Source organism: Gopherus evgoodei, chromosome 1 (assembly GCF_007399415.2).
Source record: "Gopherus evgoodei ecotype Sinaloan lineage chromosome 1, rGopEvg1_v1.p, whole genome shotgun sequence".
Taxonomy (NCBI): Eukaryota; Metazoa; Chordata; order Testudines; family Testudinidae; genus Gopherus; species Gopherus evgoodei.
The window spans coordinates 118,938,041-118,958,578 of record NC_044322.1 but is presented as its reverse complement, the minus strand read 5'-3'; the positions used below and the strand labels follow the sequence as shown (position 1 = coordinate 118,958,578).

General features: G+C 47.6%; 1 protein-coding gene across 10 annotated transcripts in view; it reads right to left on the bottom strand.

The window, feature by feature from the left end:
• REV1 (REV1 DNA directed polymerase) overlaps positions 1–20,538 on the bottom strand; it is a 107,604-nt gene that overhangs the window by 28,409 nt on the left and 58,657 nt on the right. For all 10 annotated transcript variants that reach the window (XM_030570402.1, XM_030570437.1, XM_030570430.1 and 7 more), the window contains 4 exons: positions 8,813–8,985; positions 4,436–4,538; positions 3,135–3,300; positions 2,313–2,515 (listed from right to left, as the gene is read on the bottom strand). In XM_030570402.1, coding sequence (XP_030426262.1) covers positions 2,313–2,515; positions 3,135–3,300; positions 4,436–4,538; positions 8,813–8,985 — 645 coding nt within the window. The remainder of the gene's footprint in view (positions 1–2,312; positions 2,516–3,134; positions 3,301–4,435; positions 4,539–8,812; positions 8,986–20,538) is intronic.

Genomic DNA, 20,538 nt, shown 5'->3' with positions numbered 1-20,538 from the left:
CTTATAAGTTCAGACAAGTAAGTACTAGGTAGATAAAGCGAGTTAGGCTTATGGTTGTTTTCTTTATTTGCAAATGTGTATTTGGCTGAAAGGAGTTCAAATTGGTATTTTGCTGAAAAGATTTTAATTTGTGCTTGTATACTTAGGCTGGGAGGGTATTCCCAGTGTCTATAGCTGAAAGATCCTGTACCTATTCCATTTTTTAAATTTACAAAGATAATTTTTACTGTTTTTTTTCCTTCTTTAATTAAAAAGCTTTTCTTGTTTAAGAACCTGATTGTTTTTTTATTCTGGTGAGACCCCAGGGGACTGGGTCTGGATCCACCGGGGAATTGGTTGGGAGAAAGGAGGGAAGGGGGAGAGAGAGGATAATTTCTCTCTGTGTTAGGATTACTTTCTCTCTCAGGAAGAGTCTGGGAGGAGGAAAGAGAAGGAGGGGGAAAGGTGGATTTTCCTCTCTGTTTCAAGATTCAAGGAGTTTGAATCACAGTGATCTTCCAGGGTAACCCAGGGAGGGGAAGCCTGGGAGAGGCAACGGTGGGGGAAAGGGTTTACTTTCCTTGTGTTAAGATCCAGAGGGACTGGGTCTTGGGGTTCCCCAGGCAAGGTTTTGGGGGTACCAGAGTGTACCAGGCACTGGAATTCCTGGTTGGTGGCTGCGCTACAGGTTCTAAACTGGTAATTGAGCTTAGAGGAATTCATGCTGGTACCCCATCTTTTGGACGCTAAGGTTCAGAGTGGGGAATTATACCATGACATGGTGTGCAGCGTGTGGGATAGATAGATAAGATAGAATCCAAAAGTCAGTGAGGTTTTTATTTCTCTCCCTGCTAGCTATCTGCAGGTAGACTGAGAGGTTTGGGTTTAAAAGCAAAAGTCAGTAGGATTTTTTCTCTCTCTTTCTCTGCTAGCTGTGTGTAAAGCAGGCTAGAGGAGATTGCTTTTAAAAGCAAAGGTCTGCAACTTTTTTTTTGGTCTCTCCCTTCTGAGTACTCTGAAGGCAAAGGCATTAGGGTTTAACAAGGATCTTTGTTAAACAAAGGGAATCCAGTTGTGAGTCACCATACACCAGCAAAACACATTTGCAAATGAATGTTTGTTTTTTTTTTCTTTCTAACTCTGTCGGGAATAGCTAGGTAGAAGGAGTTAAAAAAAACACTCTGTTGCTAAGCAACCCTAAGGAGATAACAGAGAAGCAGCATTTCAGGCAGTAAACAGCAGAGGGCGCCCCAGCACAAGAAAGCAGGAACCATGAGTTCCAAGGATGCCTGAAACAGGAACGGGCAAGACTGGAGGCAGAGGCACAAATCAAAGATGCAGACCACAAGAGAGACATGGAAAAGAAACAAAAAGAACTAGAAATAAAACAAAAAGAGATGGAACTGAGAGAAAAAGAAATGGAGCTGAGAGAAAGAGAAAGAGAGGTTGCCCACAGGAGAGAGCTGGAGATAAAAGACAGAGAGAGGGAAGAGAAGGAACGAGAGAGAAAGCATGAACTGGAATTAACGCAGGCTAGGCAGCATGCTCCAGTCAACCCTAACAACTCTTCTCCAGTTATTGTTCCACATCCCAAGAAATTTCCCACCTACAAGGCAGGTGATGACACTGAGGCCTTCCTAGAAAATTTTGAAAGGACCTGCCATGGGTACAGCATCTCTGAAGACCAGTACATGATAGAGCTGAGGCCACTGCTCAGTGGACTCGTACCAGAGGTGGTGGCTGAAATGCCTAAGGAGAACATGAACGATTATAAACGTTTTCAAACCAAGGCCAGAATCAGAATGGGGCTAACACCTGAGCATGCCCATCGGAGGTTCAGAGCCCTAAGGTGGAAACCAGATGTGTCATTCGCCCGACACGCCTACCATATTGGAAAGAATTATAATGGCTGGATATCAGGAGCCAATGTTAAATCGCTGGACAACATGCACCTCCTAATACAATTGGAGCAGTTCTTAGAGGGTGTTCCTGAAGAAATAGAAAGGTACATCCTAGATGGGAAGCCCAAAACTGTAACTGAGGCGGGGGAGATTGGAGCCAAATGGGTGGAAGTGGCTTAGAGGAATTCATGCTGGTACCCCATCTTTTGGACACTAAGGTTCAGAGTGGGGAATTATACCATGACACATGATCTTGGAGTATCTTCTCCTTTTTAGTCCCAGTTCCATTCCCCGACACAGTAAAAGGAAGAAAAATACTGGAAGGATGACAGTTTTTCCTGTTGGGTATTTACCACCAAAAATAGAAACTGCATTCCTGAACAGTAATTACAAACAAATATTTATCAGACGTTCCATACCCCTCACATTTACCTGGGAAGGTGAAGGAACCTCAATACTTAAATTAAGTCTTGATTTTACGTTGATAGGAGTGTGTAAACCATTCCATTTAACTGCAGACTCAGCCTTGCTGGTAACAGGATTGAGACCAGATGTCAGATGGGTAGTGAGAGATGGCAGAAAAGTGCATGTTCTTGATGCAGATGATATTTCAAGATCCATAGCAGCCACAAACACTATAAATGTAGAAAACAATATATAGAAAAATTATCTTAACGGTTCAAAAATAAATTACTTTCCACATGATATGGAATTTTAGTTACTCTATGCTTCTACTGAAAAACATTTGGTAATTTGTGCAATTATGGGAATGGTTAGTGAAAACTTTTTTCTACTTTACATTAATTATCCATCTAGCTTTTCGAGATTTTGCAGAAGTTCTGATTCTAAACTAATCCATACATCCCTCTTTTTTAGGTGGGATGTATCAGCAAAACATGCACACAAAGTCTTATTGCTTACATAACTTGAAATGAATTTCTGTTGAAAAATGTTCGGACGCAAAGTCAAATTAAATATGAGTTGTTTCTTAAAGGAAGCCAATACTATCACAAACCCAAAATATAACTGACCATGGCAGTTTAAAGCATGCAGTGTTGTTGTAGCTGTGTCAGTCCAGGCCATTAGAGAGACAAGGTGGGTGAGGTAATATCTTTTATTTGACCACCTTCTGTTAGTGAGAGAGACAAATTTTCCAGTTTATACAGAGCTCTTCTTCAGGTCTGGAAAATGTACTCAGAGTGTCACAGGTAAATACAAGCTGGAACAGATTGCTTAGCATAAGTAGTTACTGACCTTCTTTATGTTCTTCTTCTGAACATTTCTTAGTTTTCTGAACATGGAGAAGATCGATAACTGAATGTGATCCTCCAGGTAAATGTCCAGATGGTACTGATGAGCGAGAGGAAACAGCTGAAGTGGTTTTATTGATGGGAACTAACTGATGCACCTGAATTCCAACCTCAAAACAAAAAACACATTTTGTATCCTTATTTGTAATCACAAAGTCAAGAACAGTAGCAAATAAGGGCAACTTAAGCAGACGTAAATTTAATGGAGTATTTTGTAATATATAAACTCCCCCAACCCTCCTAACCAAACCCATCCAATTATTACTAGAGGAAAAATATTTTGCAAGTACTAAAAAACAAAATCAGCCCTCAGTCAACAGCTAAGAAATTACAAAAGTGCCACCCTTCTTCATTTCTCTGGGGGTAAAGTAAAGAAAAGGTGTGTCTCAACAGGACGATATGAACCATTTATATAACTTATACTGGTTTTAAAAATTATACAAACTCCCCAAACTCAAACAAATATATATGTTGCAACCAGCAGTAGAAATTTATACTAACTCAGAAAAGTACCCATGACAGCTGAAAGATGTACTAAGTGAGGGATACTATTTTTTAATTCCAATTCACTGATCTAATCTATATTACACTTACCACTTCAGCATCTGAGTATCAGACAAACAGTGAAGGTCCATGCCAAGTGCACAAGGGCAGGGTTTCCCCCAAAGTGCGATAGTAACAAACATACTTTCATACCAGATACATTTCCACCCAGAAAAGCTTCCTTCACCTTTAATTTAGTCCAAAATAATATCCAAACAAAACTGCAGAAGTATTCTTAAAAATTATTTTGCCCAATTCAATGGTTCACCTGGGTACTATTTGCAGGCTTACCTCCAACCTTCCTAAAATCTTGGATGGGAAATCCTAAGACAGTGTACAACAGGACACAGAGCATGAAATAGGCGGTGGGTTGGGGGCTGCTAGAACTTTTTTTATGTTTACATAGCTAGGATATTATTCACTGCCAATTAGTTTTACTGTAATTGTGATCTTAAACTGTGAAACTGTGAAAACTCTCTATAAAAATGGCATGTTTGAGCTTCCACATTTCTATTCTAAAAGGATTACTGAATTAAGTGTACCCAGTTTACAAATAGTCAAGTTGTACTTTATCATATGTGAAACTATTACCCTGTTAACGTCAATCTAAGTCTGTGCAGCCTAAGAAAGTTGCATAAAATATATAAATGTAGAGAGGGAAATGTAAAAAACAAACTTGAACTCTTAGTTTTATTAACTCACCCCTCGCATATCTGATATGTTCAATTTCATTGTGTGAAACATGTTCAGTGTTTCCTTCCCAATTACTTTTGCACTATCTGTTGCATGGTCAAGAGTTACAGTTCTGCAAAGAATAAAATACAGTTAAAGAAAAGATGCATTACAAAATCATAAAGAAATTTTACACTATTAATTCCAGACATCATCTCAAAGAAATATATACTACTTGATACCACAGAGGAAAGTAATTTCTCAGTCTACAAAACTAGAATAATATTTTTTAGGAAAACTAGGACAAATACACTATAGAAACATTGATTAAAATCAATACTTATGAGAGATGATTACCAGTCTGAGGCCTGGTCTACACTACGCGTTTATACCGAATTTAGCAGTGTTAAATAGAATTAATCCTGCACCCATCCACACAACGAAGCCCTTAATATCGCTATAAAGGGCTCTTAATACCGATATCTGTAATCTTCCCCAACAAGGGGAGTAGTGCCGAAATCGGTATTGCCATGTCAGATTAAGGTTAGTGTGATCGCAATTTGACGGTATTGGCCTCCAGGTGCTATCCTACAGAGCACCATTGTGACTGCTCTGGACAGCAATCTGAACTCGGATGTACTGGCCAGGTAGACAGGAAAAGCCCTGCGAACTTTTGAATTTCATTTCCTGTTTGCCCAGCGTGGAGCGCCGATCAGCATGGGTGACCACGCAGTCCCAAATTCAAAAAGAGCGCCAGCATAGACCATACGGGAGATACTGGATCTGATCGCTGTATAGGGAGACAAATCTGTTCTATCAGAGTTCTGTTCCACGGAAGCCGCAGGACCAGTAGAGCGCCCCCCCCGCAGCATGCCGCCCCAAGCATGCGCTTGGTGTGCTGGGGCCTGGAGCCGCCCCTGCTGAAGGGTCAAAAACATTGTCATCGGTGGTTCGGGGTTTATGTCATCAATTTACCCCTCTCCCTACCCATGAAAGAAAAGGGGAAAAAATCGTTTCTTGCCTCTTTTCAGTGTCACCGTATGTCTACTGAATGCTGCTGGTAGACGGGGTGCTCCTCCCCTCCTCTCCCTGATGGCAGACGGTACAATAGGACTGATAACTGTCGTCATCATCCCGTGAGTGCTCCTGGCTGGCCTCGGTGAGGTTGGCCGGGGACGCCTGGGCAAAAATGGAAATGACTCCTGGTCATTCCCTTCTTTAAGCTTTGTCTCCTGGAGATTCTGTCCTGCCTGGACTATTGTAGCAGCTGGAGGCCGCCTCCCCCTCATTTTATATCACTAAAAATTCAGTGTTTCTTATTCATGCATTCTTTATTACTTCATCACACAAATGGGAGGATAACTGCCACGGTAGTCCAGGAAGGGTGTGGGAGGAGGGAAGCAACAGGTGGGGTTGTTGCAAGGGCACCCCCTAGAATGGCATGCAGCTCATCATTTCTGTGGGATGTCTGGGGCTCTGACCCAGAGTGGCTGTGCTCTCTGGTTCTCTAGTAGGCTTGCCTCATATTCCAGGGCAGGACTGACTCTATTTTTAGACAAAACATAAAGAAGGGAATGACCTGGGGAGTCATTCCCATTTTTGTCCATGCGCCCCCGGCCAACCTCAGCGAGGCCGGCCAGGAGCACCCATGACAGCAGCAGATGGTACAATAGGACTGGTAATGGTCATCGCCAATTTCTAAAGCAGCAGACGGTGTAATAGGGCTGGTAACTGTCTCTGCTACCTTGCAAAGGCAAATGAAAGCTGCTGTGTAGCGCTGCAGTACCGCGTCTGTCAGCAGTATCCAGTACACATACGGGGAGATTGAAAAAAGGCTAAACGGGCTCCATGGTTGCCATGCTATGGCGTCTGCCAGGGCAATCCAGGGAAAAAGGGCGCGAAATAATTGTCTGCCATTGCTTTCACAGTGGAAGGACTGAGTGACGACATTTATCCAGAATCACCTGTGACACTGTTTTTGCCCCATCATGCATTGGGATCTCAAACCAGAATTCCAATGGGCGGGGGAGACTGCGGGAACTATGAGATAGCTACCCACAGTGCAACGCTCCGGAAATCTACGCTAGCCTCAGTACATGGACGCACACCGCCGAATTAATGTGCTTAGTGTGGCCGCGTGCACTCGACTTAATACAATCTGTTTTAAAAAACCGGTTTCTGTAAAATCAGAATAATCCCGTAGTGTAGACATACCCTAAGACAATTTTAAAAAATTCTGGATTAAGTTAATAGCGAGGAATGGAGAAACATTTTTGTCCTCAATAATTAACTAACATTAATGATCTCATAGGTGAGACATCGACATTTTACCGAGACTATCCTAATATGTACATAGCAGCCAGAGATGTAGAGGAGTCTATAGCTACACTATTTCAGTCGCAGTCTTCTTTCCTTCAAACCCTGAAGGGTGTACTGGTGGCATCAAGCTCCTTCTTTCCCACTCCTGCCTCATCTAACGCCTACTATCTTCTCCCAGTATTGTCTCATTGATCTCTTGTACGTCTCTGCTGCTTGGTCTGTACCTAGCTGTTGTCTTGTCTTACATTTAGATTCTAAGTTCTTTGGTGCGGTGACTATATTTTTGTTTTCTATTTGTACAGCACCTAATAGAATTGGATGCTAGCCCAAAGACTAAAGCTCATAAGTGCTATAATAATGCACATAATAAACAACATGCCTCACAACTTTCTAACCTCTGAGGTATGTTCTGTTCACCTTTCCTCCCCTTTTCTGTAGGTGCAGCTGTCACTTTCCTTTCTTTCTAATTTGGACAACATTTGGCTCTCCTTCCTTTCCTCTCCCATATTCTCCATTTTTATCCTGGATGAGTTCCGTTTTCAGACTGATTGATTCTGCTGCTTCTCACTTATTCCACTTTACTTCCTCCTCTAGCTCTAGATCTACTGCCCAATACATCTATGAAAGGGATCAGTATTAATACTTTTCATATGGGACAAATCTGTGCAGTAATTGATTTGCGTAAAACATTTGTACAGCATGCCATTCTACTTTATTGAAAAGACTTAACAGAGGCTATTAGCTTTGGAAAAACTCTATTTTATTCTATCTATATCAACAACAGTATTACATCAGATAGTTAGGCTCCACAAACAGAGTGCCAGAGCTTCTCTGAGATCTAATCATTTTCAGCATAATTCAAACAGGTAGATGTTCTCAACGTCACCTTTTATACAAATATTAATATTTATTCTGAGTATACTTCACAGACATCAGTTTGAGAGTGTACTATCGTAGACTATTTTTTTTGGTTAAATCATTCATTTTAGGATTTGCTGAATTCATGGAACTGTACACTTTAATAGGTATTTGGCAGGCAATTAGTGCTACATACTGTAGTAGTGTGTCAGTAAGTATTACCAATTATTACTTTATTGTTTAAAACAAGAAAAAAGCATAAAGCCTGACTAAGCCTTTAAGGTTTGTAATTAGCCTTCTGGAACCTCTGAATCCCTGAAAAGATTTATTGGAAGCTGATCATTACAAAGATTAGACTGGGGTGCTCTGATTGGTGTTGCTGATTGCAATACAGCGCTGAAGAAAATTAACACACAATTTTAAAAATTGTGTCAAGGTGGGTATTTTCAGCCAGCTGCTCTTCCAAAAGTGATTTTGACTATCTAAGCCTTTTCAGGAAGACTTTCCAGTTCAGACAAGCCCCGCTTATTTCATGACCTTCACAATGAAGATGCTTTTCTCCTTCTAAAGGAGACTGGAAGGAAAGACATTAGTCTCTAAACTCCTAAGTTTACAAGAGGAAAGAAAATGTATTTAAGACATTTTTTGCATGAAAATCCTAAACTATAGTCATGTTTCTATAGGAAAACAAGACCACCACCTAGGACTATATCAGGGGTAGGCAACCTATGGCACACGTGCTGAAGGCGGCACATGAGGTGATTTTCAGTGACACTCATACTGTCCGAGGTCTGACCACCGGTCTGGGGGGACTCTACATTTTAATTTTATTTTAAATGAAGCTTCTTAAACATTTAAAAAACCTTATTTACTTTACAAACAAAATAGTTTAGTTAAATATTACAGATTTATAGAAAGAGACCTTCTAAAAATGTTAAAATGTATTACTGGCACACAAAACCTTATATTAGAGTGAATAAATGTAGACTTAGCACACCACTTCTAAAAGGTTGCCGACCCCTGGATTATATTAAGCAAAACATATAGGAAGTTTGAGAACGGTACTGCAGCTATTATATAGTTATAGATACTATATAAAGCCCAATTCTGCAAGGCACTGAGCACCTTTAACGCCCTTTATGTTTTATTGAGAGTTCACGAGGCTCAGCACCCTGCAGTAGTGGGTCCATACCTACATATTGATAAGTTTTTAATTCTATGCAAGGTTACCTGGCAATGTTGTCACAGATTCCATGGCCTCCATATTTTGCAGGCTCTACAGGGGCCCCAGCCTTTCTGACCATGATTTTAAGAGTTAACCGTTTTCCCTTCATTCCAGCAGCTTCAAGTCTATGTTGGATCTCTTCTGAAAGACTCAGAAGGAAAGCTTCTGCTTCCTTAGGCTAAACGGAAGAAAAAAAAAGTTTTTTTTATCACTGTCATGCATCTGATGCAGAGAGCTAAAATGTCTTTAAAAATTACAAGTATGTAAATTAATTTATTTCATGTAGTTCTGGCATGAAACTAAAAGATCCACTATAAAGATTTTAAAAATAAAAAAAAGAGCACAGTCAACTGAATATAGCAAGAAAACTCATAGGTAAAAGTGCCTCTTTTTTGCCTCTGAATAGGAGAATTTTCACTGCATGCATACTGCTATACTGATGTATGACATATCTGAGGATACAAATTTCATATTATTTTGTCATTTGTAGTGAGAGGAGAATGTTTTGGCAACATCTGAGGTAAATCACACACCTCTGAGATGTGGAACACTGAAAAATTGTAGAGAGCCATCATAAGAACAGCCTGATACACAAACTTCAAGTTATTTTACTCAAGAGATTTTGATGACAACTAGTACGAACCCTGAAAAAAGACGGTTACTCACCTTTGTAACTGTTGTTCTTCGAGATGTGTTGCTCACATCCATTCCAGTTAGGTGTGCGCGCCGCGCGTGCACGTTCGTCGGAAACTTTTTACCCTAGCAACTCCAGTGGGCCTGCAGGTCGCCCCCTGGAGTGGCGCCGCCATGGCGCCCAATATATATCCCTGCCGGCCCGCCCGCTCCTCAGTTCCTTCTTGCCGGCTACTCCGACAGTGGGGAAGGAGGGCGGGTGTGGAATGGATGTGAGCAACACATCTCGAAGAACAACAGTTACAAAGGTGAGTAACCGTCTTTTCTTCTTCGAGTGATTGCTCACATCCATTCCAGTTAGGTGACTCCCAAGCCATACCTAGGCGGTGGGGTCGGAGTGAGAAGTCGCGGCACGGAGCACTGCAGTTCCGAAGGCCGCATCCTCCCTCGACTGCTGGACCAGGGCGTAGTGGGAAGCAAAGGTGTGGACCGATGACCAGGTCGCTGCCCGACAGATTTCCTGGATGGGCACACGGGCGAGGAAAGCCAGCAACGACGCCTGCGCCCTGGTAGAATGCGCAGTCACACGGCCCGTAGGGACATGGGCCAAGTCATAACAGGTCCTGATACAGGACGTAACCCAAGAGGATACCCTCTGGGAGGAGATAGGAAGCCCTTTCATACGATCTGCGACCGCCACGAAAAGCTGGGGGGATTTTCGGAAGGGCTTAGTCCTCTCTATGTAGAACGCGAGAGCCCTACGGACATCCAGCGAGTGGAGCTGCTGCTCCCTGCCTGAGGAGTGAGGTTTTGGGAAAAAAACCGGAAGGAAAATCTCTTGGTTGACGTGGAAGGCTGAGACCACCTTGGGCAGAAAAGCAGGGTGTGGTCTCAGCTGCACCTTGTCCTTGTGGAAGACCGTATATGGGGGGTCTACCACAAGAGCTCGGAGCTCCGACACCCGTCTAGCTGAGGTGATAGCCACTAGAAAGGCAGTTTTCCAAGAGAGGTAGAGCAGGGAGCAAGTAGCTAACGGCTCAAAGGGGGGCCCCATGAGCCGGGACAACACCAGGTTAAGATCCCAGGTTGGAGCAGGGGGCCGGACGTTAGGGAATAAACGTTCCAGCCCTTTAAGGAATCTCGACACCGTCGGGTGAGAAAAAACGGAGCGACCGTCCGCACCTGGGTGAAAGGTGGAGATAGCTGCTAGGTGGACTCGCAACGACGATAAGGCCAGACCTTGCCCTTTGAGGGACCAAACGTAGTCTAAGATTTCGGTTATCGAAATTTCCATAGGGCGGAGATTTCTCTCCACGCACCAACAGGAGAAGCGCTTCCATTTCGCCGAATATGTGGCTCTTGTGGACGGTTTCCTGCTGCTCAAGAGCACCTCTCTCACAGGCGTGGAGCAGCGCAGCTCGGAACCAGTCAGCCACGCAGGAGCCACGCCGCTAGGTGCAGCGACTGCAGGTCTGGGTGACAGAGGGTCCCGTGGTCCTGGGTAATCAGGTCCGGATGAAGGGGCAGGGGAACTGGGTCGGCTATGGCCAAGTCCAGCAGCATGGTGTACCAGTGCTGCCTGGGCCATGCCGGGGCCACCATGATCACGAGAGCCCTGTCTCTGCGCACCTTCAGGAGGACCTTGTGGACCAGAGGGAACGGGGGAAATGCATAGTACAGGTGGGTCGACCACTGGATGAGGAAGGCATCCGCTATCGACCCCGGCTCCCTGCCCTGAAAGGAGCAGAACGCTTGGCACTTCCTGTTCCCCTTGGACGCGAAGAGGTCCACCCGGGGATAACCCCACCTCCGGAAAATGGAGAGAGCGACGTCCGGGCGAAGGGACCACTCGTGGGACAGGAAGGATCTGCTCAATCGATCCGCCAGTGTGTTCCGTACTCCAGGGAGGAAGGAAGCCCTGAGGTGAATGGAGTGGGCTACGCAAAAGTCCCAGAGTCGTATCGCCTCGTGGCACAGGGAGGAGGACCTGGTGCGGCCCTGCTTGTTGATATAGTACATGGTCGTCGTGTTGTCCGTGAACACGGCGACACAACGACCCTGAAGCTGATGACAGAACGCTTGACAAGCAAGGCGGACCGCTCTCAACTCCCGCATGTTGATATGTAGCCCCACCTCCTCCTGGGACCACAGGCCCTGTGTCCGCAGGGCCCCTAGGTGGGCCCCCCCGCCTAGATCTGAGGCATCCGTTGTCAGGGATACCGAGGGCTGAGAGGGGTGGAAGGGAAGACCCGCACATAATACGGACTGGTCTAACCACCAGCCGAGAGAATCTAAGACCTTCTGGGGGATTGTGACTAACATGTCTAACGGTTGCCTTGCCGGCCTGTAATGACTGATAAGCCACAGCTGGAGAGGCCTCATGTGGAGCCGAGCGTAGTCGGTCACAAAGGTGCACGCCGCCATGTGGCCTAACAGGGTTAGACATGTCCTCACTGACGTCAATGGGGCTGACCGCAAACGTTGAACGATCGCCGCCATGGTCTGGAACCGTTGCAGAGGCAGCGAGGCCCTGCCCACAGTGGCGTCCAGGACGGCTCCGATAAATTCCACCTTCTGCGTGGGCCTCAGGGTGGACTTGTCTGTGTTTATCAAGAGGCCCAGACTTGCAAACATGCCGGTGATCACGTGGACATGGCTGTTGACTTGCTGCTCCGACGTGCCCCGAATCAACCAGTCGTCCAGATAAGGGAACACGTGGACACGGTTGCGCCGAAGATGCGCCACGACAACTGCCATGCATTTTGTAAACACCCTCGGGGCCGTGGACAGGCCGAATGGGAGGACTGCAAATTGATAATGAAGAGCCCCCACAACGAAGCGGAGAAAGCGTCTGTGGCGCGGCCAAATGGCAATGTGGAAATACGCGTCCTGCATGTCGAGGGCGGCGTACCAGTCTCCCGGATCCAGGGATGGAATAATGGTCCCCAGGGATACCATGCGGAACTTCAACTTCACCAGGTATTTGTTGAGTTCTCGCAGGTCGAGGATAGGCCTGAGGCCCCCCTTGGCCTTGGGGATCAGAAAGTAGCGGGAATAAAACCCCTTGCCTTTCTCGTTTTCCGGAACCGCCTCTATAGCTCCTTTGCTGAGGAGCGTCTGCACCTCCTGCCGAAGGAATTGCTCGTGAGAGGGGTCCCTGAAGAGGGACGAGGAAGGAGGGCGGGAAGGAGGAAATGAAACAAACTGCAGGCGGTATCCCGTCTGCACCATGCTTAAGACCCAGCGGTCCGATGTTATTTGGGACCACGCCGGGAGGAAAAACGAAAGGCGGTTGGAAAACGGGGGGGAAGGATCCATAGGGGAAACTGTTACCGCGCCCTCGGGCGCACCTTCAAAATGAAGGCTTAGGACCAGGCGGGGGTTTTGAGGAGCCTTGGTTCTGCCCCCCTTGGTTCCCCGACTGCCTGCGCCTTCCGTTCCTGCCGCGGCGCCTGTAAAGGTCCTGCCGCTGGCGGAACTGGGAAAACGGCCTACGTTGTTGCTGTTGTTGCGACCTAAAGGGTCTACGCTGCGTCACGGGGGTGTGCATCCCGAGGGACCGCATAATGACCCGGTTGTCTTTTAGACTCTTGAGTCTGGGGTCTGTCTTATCAGAAAACAGGCCCTGGCCTTCGAAAGGAAGGTCCTGTATGGTATGTTGGAGCTCCGGCGGAAGGCCGGAAACCTGCAGCCAGGAGATTCGACGCATCGTAACTCCTGATGCGAGGGTACGGGCAGCCGAGTCCGCAGCGTCCAAGGAGGCTTGTAAGGCCGTGCGTGCGACCTCCTTGCCTTCGTCCAAGATGGCCGTAAACTCTTGGCGAGCATCCTGTGGCAGCAGCTCCTTAAATTTGTCCACTGCCACCCAGGAATTAAAGGCATATCTGCTCAGCAGGGCCTGCTGGTTGGAGACCCTGAGCTGCAGCGCCCTAGCCGAATACACCTTACGGCCAAGGAGGTCCATCCGCCTGGCTTCTCTGGATTTGGGGGCTGGAGCCTCCTGGCCGTGACGCTCCCTATCGTTCACTGATTGCACCACCAGTGAACCCGGAGTCGGGTGTACATGGAGATATTCGTATCCCCTAGAAGGAGCCATGTACTTCCTCTCGACTCCTTTCGCTGTCGGAGGGATGGAGGCCGGGGACTGCCAGATGGTATTGGCGTTGGCCTGGATGGTCCGTATGAAGGGCAGGGCGACCCTGGTGGGAGCATCAGAAGAGAGGATGGTTACAATTGGATCCTCTATCTCCGAGACCTCCTCTGCCTGCAGACTCAGATTTTGAGCCAATCGCCTGAGGAGGTCTTGGTGCGCCCTGAGATCCAGCAGGGGGGGACTGTTGGAGGAGGTACCCGCCACCGCCTCATCCGGGGAGGAGGATGATGAGACCCCAGGCACGAGAGTGTCTAACTGAGGGTCTTCCTCAGCCCTCGCCTCTGCCTCCGGAGCCGCAGCGGAGTCCTGCTGCTTGGACCCTTCCTCCCCTCCCGGGGAGGGAGGGGGGCAAGACAACGAGGCTTCAGGGGCCCTACGCTCCGCAGTCGCCGGTCTAGCAGGGAGCTGCTGGGGGCCCTGGGCCTGATGGTATGCCCAGGGTGTCCAGAATCCCCACTGTTGTGGGCCTTGGTCCTGCAGCGGCGGATCACCGAACAGCGCCGCCTGCCGGTCGGTGCCCAGCGCATACCCGCTGTCCGTCTGGGAGGATACGGACGGCTGTCTCGAGGGCCATGGCGGGGCCGACCCTGGATGGTAAGGGTCTGCGCGGGCCGGCACGGAGGATCGTCTCGGTGCCGGGGACCGGTGCCGGGAGTCATATCGGTGCCGGGATCGGGATCGGGACCGGGATCTGTCACGGTGCCGGGATCCTGATCGGTACCAGGCGCCGCTTCGGTGCCGGGACCTGCCACCAGCTCGGTGCCGGGAGGTCGACCGGGACCTACCACCAGCTCGGTGCCGGGAGGTCGACCGAGACCGGGACCTGCCACCAGCTCGGTGCCGGGAGGTCGACCGGTGCGGCGAGTAGCGTCGGGACCTGCTCCTGGAATCGCGGTGCCGGTGTCGACGACTGGAGCCTGACCGCGACCGTCTCGATGCCGACCGGTGCCGCGAGTGCGACCGGTACCGCTGAGGGGAGCGGTGCCGGGATCTGGAGCGCCCAAGACGTCGGGACCTGGATCGTGAACGACTGTCTCTGGGCGGTGCCGACATCATGGGCTTGCCTCTGGACACGACCCGCACCGGAGGTACCGGGGGTGGCAGCCGAGTGGGCTTAGTCAGGGCAATAAGGTCCCGAGCCGAGGCGAAGGTCTCCGGTGTGGATGGGACCACTATCTCAACCCCAGATCTCATGGGGGAGCTCGGCGGCACCGGACTCAACGGACCCGCCGGGCCCGGAGTCAACGGTGCTGACGGTGCCGCGGCCGATGTCGAGGCCGGGCGCTCTAGCCGGGTTTGCCTGGCCGGAGTATCAGACTTCGACGGCCTTGGCTCTGACTCCAGTGCCGGAGAGGGTCGGTGCCGAGGAGTCTTCTCGGTGCCGGAGCGATCCGGTGCCGGTGCCGATACCACGGCCTGCGAAGCCGTCAGGTCAAGTGCCGCCTCCATTAGGAGAGTCCGGAGCCTTTGATCCCTCTCCTTCTTTGTCCTCGGCTTAAAAGCCTTACAGATGCGGCACTTGTCGGATCTGTGCGATTCCCCGAGGCACTTCAGGCACGCTTCGTGGGGATCGCTGGTAGGCATGGGCTTCTTGCAGGCCGCACACTGCTTGAAGCCCGGCGAAACAGGCATGAGCCTGGCGCCGGGTGCCGGGAAGGGCTAAGCCCCCGGCGAAGAACTACTTAACAACTATTTAACTTAACTATCTACTTAACAAACTAATTAACAACTATAATGGAACTAGAGATGAACGATAGATAAACGATAGATAACTAGGAGAGCTAGGGACGTGGAGGACAGCTATGCCGCGCTCCACAGTTCCAACGACCGACACGGCGGTAAGAAGGAACTGAGGAGCGGGCGGGCCGGCAGGGATATATATTGGGCGCCATGGCGGCGCCACTCCAGGGGGCGACCTGCCGGCCCACTGGAGTTGCTAGGGTAAAAAGTTTCCGACGAACGTGCACGCGCGGCGCGCACACCTAACTGGAATGGATGTGAGCAATCACTCGAAGAAGAGGAAGTTACTCACCTTGTGCAGTAAGGATAGTTTTGTAAAATGTGTTTCCCTATGGGTGCTCCACTGTAAGAATATCTGCACCTCTAACCTGAGATTTTAGGTAGCGGTGTCAGTTCAGACTGCACATGTGTGCTCCTGCCCATGCTGTCTCGAGGCTATCCACACTGTGAGGGTGAACCCCCTCTCAGTTCCCGCTCTACACAAAGTCCCTTATAGAAAATACTGAAGTAGAAGGGAGGGGGGTGGGTTATGGAGCACCCATAGGGACAAACATCTCAAAGAACCATTGCACAAGGTAACTCCCTCTTTGAGTAGTGTCCCAGTGGGTGCACTCCACTATAAGTGGCTTCACAGCAATATTCTCCATGGAAGGCTGAGGCTTTGGAGTAGAGTCAGTTACTACAGACAGTACTGTGGAGGGCAGCGGAGGATGAATCTCCAGCCATCGCATAATGATCTGTGAAAGTGTGGACAGAGGCCCAAGTTCTCTGTCCCACAGAGTGGATTCCCAGGGAGTGTAATGTGGCCCAGGAATCCTTCAAGGTGGGAAGAGAAGAGTCTGTCTTCTCCGCGAAGAGCTTGGGCCCTTCAAATGGGAGATCTTCCACTGTAGTCTGCAGTTCTTTGGGCGACCCAGAAAGTTGTAGCCAACAAGATTGTCTCATTACCACTGCCACAGAGACAGAGCTGGCCATTGTATCGGCTGTGTCCAGTGCAGTCTAACACTGTTCTGGCTACTAATTGACCCTCTCTGACAATCACCTGAAACTGTTCCTTTTGTCTCTCCGGTAAATGTTCCAAAAATGCATTGAGTTTCTCATCATTAATACAATTATATTTGGCCATGGATGCTTGTTAGTTTGCGACTCTAAACTGCAATGTCGCTGACAAATATGCCTTCCTCTCATAGAGATGTAGCCTTTTCCAATCACAGTTGCGTGGGTCGACTTGGCATGTTACTGCTTGCCTCATGCATTAACCACATCAGCTATGATGGAGTTGGGTTGTGGATGATGAAACAGGAAGTTGGCCTCTTTGGGAGGGATGCAGAAATTTTTGTCAGCTCTCTTGCCAGTTGGTGTCTGCCAGGTGACTTTGGCAGGATCTAGAATTGACTCATTAATTGGGAGGGCAATTTTGGATGAGTAGAAGGTGTGCAGAATATCCACCAGTGTCTGATGTTCATCTGCCACCTCCTGTAGGGGAATCTGCAGCTGGTCTGCTATCTTAGTAAGGCCTTGCAAGTTCTTGAAATCATCAGCTAGTGATGGGGGGAGGAGCATTACAGCCTCATCTGGCAAAGATAAGGAGAAGTTTGCTGGAGAGGTAGCTTCCCATTGAAGACTTTTCCTCAAATTTCCTCCTCCTCTGGTTCAGGGGCTCTGGACAGTGACACTGTAGGAGACCATCAGGCAGACTCTTTCTGAGAGACATTAAATGCCTGTGAAGTTTGGGATTTGTATGTTGCCCAAGGAATCCAATACAGCCATGGGCAGAGGAAGATGAGTGGTGGGAGTGCCCAAGGCGGCCCATACCATGATCACGTTTAGTTCGATGGACTTGAGGAAGACCCTTGTATTGTGATGATGGGCCATGATGAGAGGCCAGGGAAATGACATCCCCCTGGTCACTGTCAGACTTGTTACCGAGTAAGGGGGGCACTGGCTGGGGTATTGGTGGTATAGAGCCTTGTGCTGAGTGCGATTCCGGGTGCCAGGATGTGCTCGATAGCAGGATCCTGGCACTAAATAATGGGGATTGTGATTCTTCCCCAAGTGTCAGGTCTCTAGGGTACTGGAACTCTTACGGTACCATCGGCTCACTTGGTACCGTGGAGGAGTGTCTGTGGTATGTTGTCGGTATCGATGGTTGTGAAGGTGCAGAGTGTTCCCTAGATGGGAGATGTGTCTCACCCAATCGAAGGTTTTTTCAGTGCTGCTCCTTTAGAGGCGGTAGAGTGTTTGTCTTTGTCCTTAGAGGGCAGTACCACAACCTCAGAGCTTGAGCTCCAGGTGCGTGTAGGTGGTGCAGCAGAGCTCATAGCAGAAGCACCCTGACGTTTCTGGGTACCGTGGTTCAGAGCAGCCAGTACCAAGGTGGCCACATTGGGGAACCCCTCTGACCAGCCAATGACTCAGTTTGGGGGCTTTGAGCCCTTTCTCTTTAGACTTTATGGGAGGAATCTGCTGGTCTTTCTGTGACTCTAACCCCTTTGAAGTTGAAGGATCCAGGGATGATCGAGGGTCAACACCTGGAGGCTGAAGTGTCTTCTCATAAGGAGGAGTTTTAATTTCAGCTCCCTTTTCTTGCAAGACCTTGGCTTTAACTAGGGGCAGAGGGAGCACTTCTGAGGGATGTGTGACTCTCCCAGACATCCAGAGGCAATTCTAGAACAGGGGTCGGCAACCTCTGGCCCGTGGCTTGCCAGGGTAAGCGCCCTGGCAGGCTGGGCCAGTTTGCTTATCTGCTGCATAGGCAGGTTCAGTGGATCGCAGCTCCCACTGGCTGCGGTTCGCCGTTCCAGGCTCCAGTGGGAGCCGCGGTCCGTTAAACCTGCCAATGTGGCAGATAAACAAACTGGCCCGGCCCACCAGGGTGCTTACTCTGGCGAGCCGGGGGCCAGAGGTTGCCAATCCCTGCTCTAGAAGCTGGGCATTCCCCATGGGAGGGAGGTATCACCTTCAGGGAATGAGGAATGCAGAAGAAAATTCTTCTTTCCTCTCTTCTTTTATTCCCCCCTCCCTCGCCTTTTTTTTTTTTTTAAACTGAAAGAACTTAGAGAGTTTTCTAAAGACCCCAGGGCAGGAAACATAAGCTAAAGTTCTTTTCTTATCCCTAGGGGATAAAATGGAAACATTAACTACTAAGGAGAACAAAAGAAACAAAAAACAACTACTACATATACTAAGGACACAGATAAGGAAGGGACAACTGCTGGCTCCTTCAGTGCTAGACAGCCTTGAGGCAGACCACGAGGGAGAGAGAGTGCACAGGCAGGCTGAATGGACATTGCTACCTAAAATCTCCAATTAGAGGCACAGCGGCACAGATAAACCTGTCGTGGAGCACCAACAGGGACACTACTTGAAGAAATTCAGTAGATAAGATTTTCCTTGACACGCATGGGAGCCTAAGTGGTCCATTTCTACACAATTTCAGCATTCACTTCTCTCTTTTATGATTGTGGCTCTAAACTTCCAAGTGAACTTCTTAAGTCTAAAGCAGCTGCAGTACTTTTGCTGAGGATCACCGCCAAAGTTGTCTATACTCCTTGGCAAGCTGCACATAAATTCAGTGGCTTTACTTAAGGATCCCCCTGTCAATAACCTAGTCCCAAATTTGGACCTTAGCGTCCAAGATATGGGGGTTAGCATGAAAACCTTCAAGCTTAGTTACCAGCTTGGACCTGGTACTGCTGCCACCACCCAAAAAATTAGAGTGTTTTGAGGCACTCTGGTCCCCACAAAAACCTTCCCTGGGGACCCCAAGACCCAAATCCCTTGAGTCTCACAACAAAGGGAAATAAACCTTTTCCCTTCCCCCCTCCAGGTGCTCCTGGAGAGCCACACAGAAGCAACCTCCGTGAATCTAAGCAGAGGGAGTCCACCCTCTTTAATTCCAGTCCTGGAACAAAAAGCACTTCTCTCTTCACCCAGAGGGAATGCAAAGTCAGGCTAGTAAATCTAACACACAGATTTCCCTCTGACTTCTTCCTCCCACCAATTCCCTGGTGAGTACAGACTCAATTTCCCTGAAGTAACAAGTCTTAAAAGAAAGCTTTATATAAAAAAGAAAGAAAAATACATACAAATGGTCTCTTTGTATTAAGGTGACAAATACAGGGTCAATTGCTTAAAAGAAATATGAATAAACAGCCTTATTCAAAAAGAATACAATTCAAAGCACTCCAGCAACTATAGACATGTAAATACAAAAGAACATAAAAATCCCCTATCTGATCTTTGGTACTTACAACTGGGAAACAGAAGATTAGAAAGCAGGAAATAGAAAAATCCTTCTCTAGCTGAGAGAGATTTAGGCAGAAGACAAAGAACTCAGACACAAACTTCCCTCCACCCAGAGTTGAAAAAATCCGGTTTCCTGATTGGTCCTCTGGTCAGGTGCTTCAGGTTACTTTTTTTTTCAGGTGAAAGAGACATTAACCCTTAGCTATCTGTTTATGACACCCCCGCTTCACAGTTCAGATCAAATTACCTTATGCGGCATTTAGTAGCATTTTATTTAATATTATGAAATTAAATGAAAAACTCCCAACAGTGATGCAAGAAAGTTTGAGAAATAAAGCACTCAAGAGTCAGGAAATTACAAAAGGAAAAGTTTTCTACTGCACTCTCAGACCTTGGCCATGAGGCCCCTACCCGTTTCTTTTCCTGATTTCCAAGTGAAAAGTAACACATTAAGGCTTACTTAATATTAAATTTAATTTTTACCATAAATTATGCATGATATGCAATGTGATCAAATTAGAATTTTGGTAGAAACATGGGTTCAAAGTTTCAAACTCTAGGTGCTGAAGTTAGGTTCCGAGGGATTGCCTAAATAAACATTTAGGTGCAAGTCTGTCACGCACAAGTCTGCCATGCAATAAGTGCCTATGTAGACTCTGTCATGCACTAGAAGTTCCCTACTGTGCTTTAATGCAGTGGCTCTCAACCCTTCCAGACTACTGTATCCCTTGCAAGAGTCTGATTTGTCTTGCATAGCCGGAAGCTTCACATTACTTAAAAACTACTTGCTTACAAAATCAGACAAAAGGTTAAAAAAAAAAAGTGTCACAGCATACTATACTGAAAAATTGCTTACTTTCTCATTTTTACCATATAATTATAAAATAAAACAATTGGAATATAAATATTGTACTTACATTTCAGTGTACAGTATATAGAGCAGTATAAACAAGTCGT